The sequence below is a fragment of the Pectinophora gossypiella genome, chromosome 4 (genome assembly GCF_024362695.1).
Source record: "Pectinophora gossypiella chromosome 4, ilPecGoss1.1, whole genome shotgun sequence".
NCBI lineage: Eukaryota > Metazoa > Arthropoda > Insecta > Lepidoptera > Gelechiidae > Pectinophora > Pectinophora gossypiella.
In genome coordinates this window covers 10,186,970-10,199,696 of record NC_065407.1, presented here as the reverse complement: position 1 = coordinate 10,199,696, position 12,727 = coordinate 10,186,970, and the positions used below count along the sequence as shown (strand labels likewise).

The window sequence follows — 12,727 nt, the reverse complement described above, 5'->3', positions numbered from 1 at the left end:
AAACTAGACTTAACAGCTTCTTAGTTTCGTCAGTTTTATCGTTAACCACGTGGTAATAGTCAACGAGCCGCGGCGCGCGGCTGCGCACGCGCCGGTCACACGCTCCGAATATAAACATGACGTACCTACCTATCGTGAATAAATCGTGACGCAATCCGCTACGCAGGTCTACGTCATGATTATGTCGCATCGTTTCGAGAACGACCTTGACCGCCGTTGACCTGCGTTTTTTTTTATTCAATTTATCATTTTAGTTGTACTTATTAACTAGGACATGCAAAGAATGTAAATCGTATACCTAGGTAGGTATTTACATGTCGCACTTTTAATGAATAATAAAGTCTGGTTCGCGACAGCAGCGCGATTAATTTAGTCGAGTAGGTAAGTATGTAATTGAGGTTGCCTACCTACCTAGCGACGTAGGGCAAAGTATAAACCTATTAGCTTACTACATCTTACTGATCTAGTAGTCACCCAAAGGACACGTCAGGGTCCTTGATGGTTGATGATGGTTGGTTTCTCATCCACCATCCCACACCAACCAGACTACATATAGCGAGGTGCAATTCTTGTTATCATCTCTCTGAATTCCTAAACACAAACCAAAAATAGGTACCTCTTTGACCATACGTCGTCGTAACATATTAGGTAACTAGGTACCCACCTAGTCAAAAAGATTTTAGTTAAAAAGGTTTGATAATAATTTAAAATTATAATTAGCCGATTTTGGTTGAAATATATTTTGAAATGCCTTTAAAATCAAAATAAAAATAAATTCATTTTACTTTTATTTTTATTTGGCTTTTGATTAATATTTTTGACGATATCTTGCCAGTAGTAAGTCATACGACCTATTTCTTTTTAATTTACATTTAACTTTTTAAATGACCACAAAATAGTAAGTATTATTTTTGAGTTTGGTATCTACTTAGTCAAAATTAAATGTCCGCGTTGATGCCTGTAATTAAGTTTAGTTAGTTTTAATTAGAAACGATAATAATAATACATTATCTAGAATATCTTATAGCTGCCTTTTTTACGTATTAATTCTAATAAAAAGTAAAATTTAACAAAATTCAAAAATTCAAAATTCAAAAATATCTTTATTCAGTAGGTAACATAGTTACACTTTGAATCGTCAATTTTTACATAACGAACGTTTCATCCGCCTAAAACTACTGCAGCTTCTCACAACCTGTATAGCCGGGGAAAAGAAGCTGCAAGAAAAACCACGGCACAGGGCCCTAGACGTTCTTTAAAAAAAATAAAAATAAACATAAAATATTGATATACAATTGAGTAATTTAGCTGCCTAATATCAGTTCTCAGACAGTTAATCCCATGCATTCATATCTTCTAAATAATCACTAACTTTATAATAACCTTTTTTGTAAAGTTTTTGTTTAACTACTGTCTTAAACTCAGGTCTTAAAGCAGTTGAAAGGCAAATTCTGAATGTCAATGGGAATCTTATTGTAAAAACGTATACATTGCCTCTTAAAAGATTTAGTAATCTTATGTAATCGACTGACTTGTAAAGCAAGTTTATTATATTAACATGTAAACTTTATAACGCCTTCATATTATTATGATCATAAATTCATAACTGACTTCTTTGCTTCTACATTTGGACAGGCGTTTAAATTTTTTGTTCATAAATTACCATAACATTAACCATTAACGAATTTAACAAAAGGTACCTAATAGATATCTTATGGGAAAAAAATTGATCATGAAATAAGATAATTGTTTAGTTGTTCATAACTCTTGTAAGATCTGTTACGTACGTTGCATTTGCCTAATTTAAAAAAAGTAAATACATAATGTTGCAACATAAAAATTAAAAAGACAACTGAAAGTTCTAATAATAATTTAAGTACTTAATTTCCGATTACATTATGTACACGTTTAGAGATATTAATAATGAACGAAGTAAATTTGCTCCAACGCGTAACATTTATTGAATAAATTACTCTTCAAAGTGGTTTTCGTAGAAGGGACCAAATTTTTGCTCTGGCAATAAAAAAATGAGTGCTTGCTTACACGTCAAATGGTTGGTTACGATTTTCGATAAAATGCTTGTATTTCGTCACAATAAGTGAAAATTTACAACAATTGGAAGCTAAATATTAGAATTATAGACACTGTAGAAATATTTGAATGTGTATAGGTAACTGCAAAATCATTCCTTAGCTATAAAACTAATGTGTTAGTAGGCTAAGCTTATCACAAAAAATGGGTAAGTGAGTTTGTCGCCATAAAATGTATTTTATTAGCTAGTAACGTAAGATTTTGTAACGTAATCATAATTTGGTTGTAGGTGGCCTATTTAGTTACTTCAGAGGGTTGCTAGGGGCGCGAGAAATGAGGATTTTGATCCTCGGATTGGACGGTGCCGGGAAGACGACCATCCTGTACAAACTACAAGTGGGGGAGGTGGTCACCACCATCCCTACCATCGGATTCAATGTAGAACAAGTCACGTACAAGAACCTAAAGTTTCAAGTGTGGGATTTGGGTGGGCAGACCAGTATTAGGTGAGATAAATAGTTTTATTATTGAGGTTATGTCCCTATGAGAATGCTTGTTACTTTGTGTGAATATCAAAACTAATAGTTCTTATCATAGGTAGTTATGATTTAATGTCAGTACCTGCAAATACCTTTTATTGAAACCAAAAACATGTTAACTTACCAAACCTAAAGATTGTTGTTGATTTGGTTTCCTCTCATTTCATTCATCTTTGTTTTGATTTTGCTTAGAGTTGAATAAATACTGAATGTAAATTAGTTTATCATGTTTATTTTCTATGTGTTAAATTGCTTTAGTATACAACTCGAAAAGAGCTGAAAGGGTAGAATAAAACATACATACATAAACTAATAAATCCCTAATAAATAATAAATAAAGCCCGTAATCCCTAATGGGGTGGGCAGAGCCACAAGTAATCAAAGACAACTTGCAGCCACTGTTGATACGAAGAAAAAGTAGAATAAAAAGTTGTATTTAATCTATTTCAGGCCGTATTGGAGATGTTACTATGGGAATACAGATGCAATAATTTATGTGGTAGACTCCGCAGACAGAGATCGAATAGGAATTTCCAAAGATGAACTTGTGCATATGTTAAGAGTAAGTAGATCATAGTACAATTGTTTTCTTTATGTTTGTGAGCATAATGCAATTTCAAGGCATTTAGTTGAGTGAAGCAAATCACTCAAGGCATGGTTGATTGGTTTTGGTTGGATGAAAATTGAGATTTAAATATAGATTCTGGCAAACACAATTATGACATTTTTAAAACTAGCTGTCTCTTTTTTGCATTTATAGTAAGTGAAGGACTATGTTTAGACCAGTTAAAGTAAAATAAGAAATGTTTTGTCTGCTAGATTTGTCATTGACGTGATAATAAAAATAATAAGATAGACAAAATTACTTTTATAGGATAAATCATGAATACCGTTATAGTATCTCTAACATGTAGCTAATGGTTAAATGCTAATGCTTAACCGTAAGGCAAAAGTCTAACAAACTATTTACCTCGTTTGAGAAAGAACAGAAAGAAATGCTATTTAATAATTTTAAAACAGTTTTGAATGCAACTTGTTGGTGTTTGTTTACCAATTTATTCATTATTCACATTGATAATATCCCAATAAAGCACCTATACATGTAATTTGAAGGAATGCCTAAACAATCTATAACTGCTTCTAACTGGGAATCAAACCTAGAATTCTGAATGTTTGTTCAAGTGCTACACCACTATACCACAAAACTATATTTTTTAAATCAATAACAGGAAGAAGAACTAGCAAACGCGATTCTGGTGGTGTTAGCGAACAAGCAAGACATGGCAGGGTGTCTGACGGTGGCTGAAGTGCACCAGGCCCTGGGACTGGACGCCCTGCGCGACCGCACCTTCCAGATCTTCAAGACGTCAGCCGTGCGCGGGGAGGGGCTCGACCAGGCAATGGACTGGCTCTCAAATGCGCTGCAAGCTAGGAAATAACAATAATCGGTATGGTGTTTTTGTTCAGCTACATATTTTCCATTACAATCTAAATTAACACAAAAAACATTAATTATGTACCAGAGTATTTGACAGTCATGCGTGGTAATTTTCAATTAAATAATATTTAAAGAAGTACCTTCAGCACTAAAAATCAAATGTCAAGAGAAATTAACAGCTGACAATGTATTTAAATTGTATTTTATAGAACATATTAATTTTTTTTCGGAGTTATTTATGTATAAGATTCCTGACTGACTATAAGACTGACTGTACCATACAATTTTCAAAATAAGTCAAAAAATATTTTATCAGTGAATTAATAAAATTGAAAACCTAATCGAAAATAAGTAAATCTTTGTTTTAATGGTTTTGCAATTTTTTTTCAGGGGTTATCTGAAGAAGGAAAGAGAGGCAAGATTGGGCTGTACTGCGAGTGTATATGTGAGGAAGAGATAACGATATAAAAAATTAAGATAGATAGTCATCTATAACGCCATTAGTTTTAGTGTACAGTGTCGCCGCCCCGCCGGACGCAGAAATGTTAAGGGTTTTAATCTATATACCTATTTAAATATTATAAAGAGGTTGTATACCATACAGTGACAGGTCTAGTAGTTCCAGAATTTATTTAACAAAATATAACTTACTGTTTCGGACTGTGCATGTATTTGAGACTTCGTAAAATAATACTATAGAATAATGCAGTTAACGCACACAAATATCTGGCTCACAATTTACTCCTATGTAGAAATCTAATCTTAAAAAAATCAAATTACACATGGAAACATAAACAGCCTATACATGTCCCACTGCTGGGCACAGGCCTCCCCTCAATAAACCGGAGAGGGTATGGAGCATACTCCACCACGCTGCTCCACTGCGGGTTAGTGAAGGTGATTGGGCTAGTAGCCCGGGACCAACGGCTTAGCGTGCCTTCCGAAGTACGAATTCATCTTACTTTTTCGGACAATCAGGTGATTCAAGCCTACAATGTCCGTACCAAACAAAGGACAGTCTCACATAGTGATTTCGACAATGTCCCCATCGAGAATCGAACCTGGACCTCCAGATCGTGAGCCCAACGCTCTAAGGTTAGGCCACGGAGGCTGTTACACATGAGCAACTTTACATTTATGAATTGAATGATGTAGTCATATTTGGTTTGCTATGCTCTCTCCAACATCTTTAAAAATAATTTACGGATGGAAAGTAGTATTTGTCTTTCATAAAATAGACAGCCATAGTGCAAATTATGATTTTAGTTATATTTTATATCAAATGTTTCATGTTTGATCCGCTAGGTGTATTTTACATGAAACCGTGGCGCTAGTGGCATTTGCATTGTATTATCTTTGCCTACTTCATAAAATAGTTTGGAATAAGGTACAATTTTATGAATTTTAGATTATTGGAGCAAATTCAATGCATTTAAAGTTGTGTTTTGTACTTGAATATTGTAACGCAGAACATAGGCCGCTCATTAGACAAACAGATTATTAAATAGCGCAAATGCAAATGGTATTTATATACTGTTAGATTTATTTATCCATCAAGTATTTAGTACGTACATTCGTTTTGGGGCCCGCGTTATTAATGATAAGAGCGTAGCTAATAGGCTACTTGACAACCTAGTCAAATGGGATACTTTTTGCAAAATGTCAAAAGTTTTCTTTGGAGTTTGTATGGAAATACTGTGACGTTATCAATAAAAGCGGTCAAACGCCGTACTCATTGTTGCTTAATTCATAAATAAAATTCGAAAATAAGTCGAAAAGTAATGAGATTAATTTTTATCATCTTAGACTGGCTTCCTAGATTAACATTTTTTATTTAATTTATCTTTGACCTTAAATACCCTATTCAGATCTAAAAAAAAGTGGTCAACTGTTTCTCCTATTGCAAGTCAACATTTTGTACTTAAAGTTACAGCCTATGTTCTGTCTATACATTCAGTAAGATTCACTCCTAGTATAAGGAATAATGCAATGAAAATGTTGTATAATTTTATTACGGTTCATATTCATCTCATGTATTGTGTGAATCTGTGAACGGTTCGGCGGCGACGCTTTTCAAATTGTTTCGTAGATCAGGGCGCGTGGCGACGGATGCGTGGACATAAGTTATTATAATTATTGATATATATTTTGTATCAGTGACGTTCACCAAGCTAATTTATATTCTATTGCGGTAAGAGAGAAGATTGTTCCAAATACATTATCATGTATTAAAAATTTGGACCAGTTTTATTTGTCTACATTTAAAAAAATAAGGAACCTTTATTTTTCGTATCATAGTAAAACTTGCTCGGAGGGATTAAAAGGCCAAATCACCTAAAAAGCAATATTGCTTTTTAGATGACCTTCGTCGATGTTAACCCCCCCCCCCCAGATTTCATTCAACTTTTTCATGGTGAGATTTGTGAGGCCTTTTTGGAACAAGGAAAATGGACACGCGGGCGTGGCATTCCGCCTATTCTTTCGTTGTAAATGAATTCGAGTGATTCCATAGTAAATGTATGTTGCTTGATTTTTCCGCGTATCGTGTTTGCTTCTGTACCCGCTCTTTGGTTGTAGGCGAAACTTTACAGCATTTTATTGTTTTGTCTTCGTAATATTTTGAACGTCAAAAGATTATCTTCTTTTTTGTAAACAGGTAAAGAAATTACCTATGCGGAATTTCCCGTATAATTTGTCGTGTCGACTAACAGATTCGAACATTTAGTTCCTTAGCCACTTCAACCTTTCTTATTCGATCTTCCAATTTCGTACAGCTTTCAGCTCTACCATCATTCTTCAATCAATCAATCAATCAATAATACTTTATTGCACAATGACATATACAAAGGACATAAACATACGAATAAAAACATAAGTACAATAGGCGGCCTTATTGCTAAATAGCAATTTCTGCCAGGCAACCTTAGGGTGAAAGAAGTTAATGCATTGGAGCACGGGCTGGTGCAATAAACATATAATGACACGAACAATAATAAAAAGAAAAATAAAATAAAATAAGAAAATAGTAATAATAAATAATATATATATATATATACATACACATACATACATACACACATATACATACATACAAATAGCCTATACAATATAATAATACATATAAGGAGAATAAGGAAAAAAAAAAAAAAAAAAAAAAAAACACTTCCAAGTTCATTCTTCATCAGTGAAACATTGCCCAGATTTGGTGTTGAAGCCGTTGTGGTGTTACTTTATCTAGTCTCCTTTCATTACATTGAACACTATCTTGTATATCTCTAGTTTTTCTGAGCCTCCATTCTACAAGAGTGAATTGAAAATAATTTAAAGAAAATACCAAATTTCTATTTCATAAAGTTATTTATTGGAAGTTATATACTTTTTCGAGTGCTTTTCAATTTTGGCGTTTTGGCCCGGGAATGTGTTTTTTGGTTGCGGTTGTGGTCTGTGACGAGGCGGAAGAGCAGGGTGGATATGCCGGCGATGAGCGTCAACATGGCGGCGATCGGCAGCCAATACTTGAGCCGCTCGTTGGGGCACGCCAACTCCTCGTCTTCGTCACGCCAGGCTTGTCCTGGAAATAATACATTATCATTGTCATTGTCTTGTGTCCAAGTACTCGGTCAGTATTTGGACACAAGACAACCACGTAGCCGGAAAACTAAGTGATAATAAAATAAAAAATACATGAATTTTGCGACGGAAAGTTCCACTTGATATTAACTCAGAATCATGGTCTGAACCATCTATCCTTAGTATTCGTTACGATGCCACTAACAATCTGTATACGACTTGAACGCCGCGCGCACTTACGTATTGTTGTCGCGTGAAGAAAATGTTAGGTACCTACAACCTACTACGATAAATTAAGAAGATATAGTTCCAGGTATCAGGGATATTAAGCAATAAGTTAAATATACTTTATAACTGTACTAAGAAAGCTTGGAGGTGAGTTAATAAATGAAACCAAAATAGGTAAGTCGACCATTTTTATTTAACTATATTTTGGAATTAATTTATATCGACATTTCATTGTGTACATTGTTTAATATAAGATGTATAAACATATTTATTATGTAAACTTAATTACAGGATTATTTCAGTTTTAGATATTCAAAATGGGAAGCGAAGACTAAAACAGGATTTTTTGTTGCGTCGTTGGGTCAGTCGCGGGACACAGATCAAAGAACCCTTGTTTAGCCTTCGCTTTTGTGTTATTTAAATGAAAACCAGGACTTCTGTTCTATCGGCCACTTAAGTCGGTTGCGGTTGATTCTGGGACAGTTTCTGTTGCTGCGCCGGAAGATGAGGCGGAGTAGGAACGCGACGAAGCTGACCACGAGCGCCACGCCGGCGATGATCGGCAGCCATACCTTCATGTCCGGCCCCCGCCAGCGGCCTCGCGAGCCTGACACACACCACCAACAATCCCGTTACTCAGCCGCCAACGTAAACCAGCAGCACCTCCTTAACTCACTACTCAGGGACGAATTCGCAAACCGATACATCTCATCACTGTACTCCGAATTCCACGTCCGTGTAACAAACACAAATTTATTTCTATCTACGGTTAAAATTGCCGTTGTTTCAAATTCCCGATTTTAAATTGAGCAATCATAAGTAAGACTGCCCTCCTCATAGATTCATTTGAGGAGGGCAGTCTTACTTATGATACATGTAAAAGCAATTGTTATCGGAATGTTACACAATAAAAGACACAATATAGGAAGTAAGGCGTAAAGCGTTGCGAATTATGCAACTGGGCGTGTTAATAAACCTGTTGGGTTTCCTGTAGTCCTGGTCAAACACGCGAGTTACAAATAGAATATAGGATGTGGCGGAATTGATTTTGGATGACTTCTGTCGTTCTGTATATTTTATACCGTAGTAATCTTAGGAAGATATTTGTACGATAAGGTTTAAGAAATAATTATTTGCCGCAATTCAAAGTGTTCCAAACTGTGTTACCTATTCGTAAATGAATTAGCAAATAGCGGGGTAGGTTGTACCATTTGAAAAGCCTATTTTTCCGTCGCTATTTTTTTTTGAATTACCGAAAAAAGAACGCTTCCTCGTGAAAATTAAAATTAGGTACATCAGATCATGAACTAAAAAAATATTGAAGCCAACTTACTAGGTCTGCGTCGCGGTTGTGGTGTGGAACTCATGGTGTCAGTTTACCATTGTCGCAGAGATCAATGCAAATATTTCATATTGTAGTTTATTTACGGCAAGAGAGGTTTTGGAAATTATATCATTTTGAAATAAAATTGTATTTTTTTGTTAGTCTTTACGGCTGATGTTCATTTTGATTATAATCCGTCATAAAACTGTTGCGATTTATATTCTCTTTGCCGTCATACAATCCACTAACGAGTCCAGAATTTATTCCAAGGATTTCTATGATCAAAAATTTTCGTTCAAAGCTCGGGACTCTTGTAATTTATAGAATCTATACTATAATAAATGTTCGTAATTTAATCTTAAGTTTTAAAATATTACCAAATTCAAAATTCAGTTCAATTTCTGTTACTCATTAAGAGATCACAAGATATTAAAAAAAACACTATTTTGTCAAATGAAATCCTTCCCTTAAATGAAACCTATAGTATAGGTTTAAAACGCTGGCTTCTTTTTCTTTTTAAAAAGTAGGTGTGGCTTCTGCCATGTTGCCTTCTTTCAAGTTGGCAATTCTTACTTTCATCTTGACTTTGACACGATTTTACTTCTATTTTCTTTGAACTTGACAACATCCATCCAATGTAACTTGAATCAAAAACAACAAAAATAATGTGTATCTTAAAAATTATGGGAAAAAATGATATGTTCACTTAATATTCTCATTTGTTAAAGGGCGTGTACCTAGACAAATTGAGAGTTGAGGAGGTTCTATTATGAGCCAGAGAAGACCAGCGGCTGCGGCTGGCGGTGGTGGAGGGGGTCGGGGCGGCGGTGAGACCAGTCTGGTCCCCATCTTAGGTCAGTGAACCTATACTTTCTCAATACCAACTCAAAAAGCTCACCTTGATGACTTTACAAACAACTAAAACTTCGATGCATTTTACTCTGAAACTGTCCTGAGTCACTTCAACAACTTTTACTCGAAATATCTTAAGGGTATAGTCCTCTCGTTGATAGTCCTCGATCTAACAGTGCTCCGTCGTTGCAGGGGGTGTGATAATAGGATCTGGAATACTGTACTACGTCTGGAAGATATTTTTCAAATCTAAGCCGCAACTTCGTTGCAATACGAAAGAATGCCTACCGCCCCCGCCGGGAAAATTTATCCGCATGAGGTCTTGCCAGTGTAACGATTAGGGCAATACTCTGGTGTCTTCTGTTCTTTATACCTTAATTTTGTAAAGGCCAGAGGCGTGTAACTAAATAAACTCTTGAGTTGAGGTTTTGATAATTATGAGCTCAAGAAGATTGGCGCGGCCTGGTGGCAGGCCAAGGGAAGGGACGTGGTGCCGCCGGTGCGCCACGGAGACTAGTTTGCACCTCATCTTAGGTCAGTCTACCAACGTTCTCAATGCCAGCTCAAAAAGCTTAGTTTCCTAAAACAATGCCTTAACATGCAACTAAGTACACATTGCAACGTTTTACTCAAACTAATGTGAAATACAGTGGAATTTATGTCAACACGTTTAACCGAAACACCTGTAGAGTCCTGTTGTTGAAATTGCTCGATTTAACAATGCTCCGTCGTTGCAGGGGCGGTGACAATAGGATCTGGAATACTATACTACGTATGGACGAAACATTTACGTTGCGTGCCCAAACATTGCACTATACAAAATTGTACAAATCCCCCACCGGACCATGTACCCACGTACAATTCTTGCGGGTGCGGGGACAAATGCACGACATCTTGCGGATGTAAATAGGGAAAATTTATCAGTTTCTTTGTATCTTGGTTTTTAGTCAATCCCGTGTCGGAATACACAAAATTTCGTCAGAAAAATGACATGTACTAAATTCTATTTATTTGAAAGTAGCGTTCTTTATTCGATGCCCTGCAATAAAACTATAAAACTGTAACAACGATAACTCGTAATATATATTTTTGATGTTATTATATTTCATTCCATAATATTATGTTTGATTTATAAGTCCTGTTCCCGTAATCTTTGGTTACTTTGAACAAATTCCTAAAAAATAGTCTAAGCTTAAACAGCATATCACTAGGCCTATATATAATTAGAAGAAATCACTTTCACCAAATGTACATAAACATTGATTTAGAAAAGGCAAGGATTCCTAAAATAGTCAGATACTTCACCAGAAAAGTCAATCAAATGAATTACTGAAACCTAGTTGCCAGCCAAATTATAGTCCACAATGGTTTAATCAATCACATGTGTTAGAAACAAATAAGTAAGAAAGGCGTAGTCATATCACCCCTTTTATTGAACGTTTTCAAAACTGTCCTACGTACTTATGCTAGCAAAGATAATTTCAATTAGATAATAAGTTATAGAATTTTGTCAAAATTATAAAAATGATAGATAAGTTTGATAAAAACACCCGAGTCTCTGTTGGTCTGTAAATTTTTCACCATGTTCTGAAAATCAGTGCTCAGTAGATATAGGTAGTGGTAATAATGATAAGTTATAAGAGAATGCTACCTGATCGGTCCTACGAAGAATAAATCCGTAAAGGTTTCTAATTAAGCTTACGACTTGACCCTGTCTCCGTCTTAAAATACAAACTGACAATCATATTAACGTCGTTTTATCGTTTCAGGGGGCCTGATAATAGGAACTGGTTTGCTGTATTTCGCTTATAGGATGTTAACACCGAAAAAAAAGAAAAAGGCATATAACCCATTGATAGACGCAAATGGTCCGCCACCCAGCGGCTGCGTTGTTATGAAGTCATGTGATTGTAACCTAGATTGAACACACGCCTCTCGTCTCGTTCAGCTAAAGAGTTAGTTGATAATTAACCTTGTTTCAATTGATGATTAATGTTGCCAATGCAATTGTCTAACGGCTCGTTGTAAAGGAAGACCTAAACGGGTCCTGTCTTTTGTTATTGTCATTGTCCCCAAGAAACATTTTAGAATTAAATTATAACCGAAACTGTGCATTTTGTTTTCTTCTACGATTTAAATAGCCCTTGATTTATTTATTCCTGAAGACACTTTTTACTATATTCGAATTGCTAATAGATAATTGTATTTTAGATTAGTTGCAATACTCTCTTTCAAGTAACTTGCTGGAAGAAACTCTATTGTAAATCTTTATAGGTACTACAGTGCATGATCTGGAAAGCATTACTTCTTTTTTGTCTAAAGTTTATTTTAACACAAGACCAACATAACGCAACACGGACCTCCGCGGACCGCTTGTTGCTCTATGAAGACCAAAGACTAGACTGGATAATAAATAATATCATCCTCACGCCTCACTTTATAGAAATGCAACCGGGAAAAAAAAATGTAATATGCGCTTTGCTCTCCTTGACATATTTCAAATTGCACATCAAAGCAAAAATCTTTGGTAAAAACATTAAGTACCTAATTTATACTTTCATAAAAAAATGTTAAAGTAATAAATGTAGCGTTCGCTACTAGTTTTGCCACCAAATAAATTAAAGAGTGACGTATTTACGTAAAATGAGTTCCAGAAGGTCCGGTGATGATAATAACTTGATTCCTATCATAGGTAACTACTATTAATGAAATATTATCATGCACTAGTAGGTTTCCTCCCAAATA

The 12,727-nt window shown here is 35.2% G+C and overlaps 1 protein-coding gene and 1 long non-coding RNA gene across 2 annotated transcripts; both read left to right on the top strand.

Annotated features, from left to right (window-relative positions):
• Window positions 1-2,040: 2,040 nt before the first annotated feature.
• On the top strand, window positions 2,041-6,254 carry LOC126366089 (ADP-ribosylation factor-like protein 1). The gene is made up of 5 exons (XM_050009021.1): window positions 2,041-2,239; window positions 2,321-2,537; window positions 3,021-3,132; window positions 3,800-4,018; window positions 4,399-6,254. The coding sequence occupies exons 1-4, from the start codon at window positions 2,236-2,238 to the stop codon at window positions 4,007-4,009; spliced, it is 543 nt and encodes a 180-aa protein (XP_049864978.1). The 5' UTR covers window positions 2,041-2,235; the 3' UTR covers window positions 4,010-4,018; window positions 4,399-6,254.
• A 2,849-nt stretch (window positions 6,255-9,103) lies between these two features.
• LOC126366109 (uncharacterized) lies at window positions 9,104-12,094 on the top strand. Its single transcript, XR_007566311.1, has 2 exons — window positions 9,104-9,984; window positions 11,752-12,094. It is a non-coding gene; the product is annotated as an uncharacterized LOC126366109 (long non-coding RNA).
• Window positions 12,095-12,727: the final 633 nt, after the last annotated feature.

Coding starts and splice junctions, on each gene's coding strand:
- LOC126366089 (XM_050009021.1), top strand. Junction 2,538..3,020: donor GGTGGGCAGACCAGTATTAG/GTGAGATAAATA, acceptor AATCTATTTCAG/GCCGTATTGGAGATGTTACT. Junction 3,133..3,799: donor AACTTGTGCATATGTTAAGA/GTAAGTAGATCA, acceptor AATCAATAACAG/GAAGAAGAACTAGCAAACGC.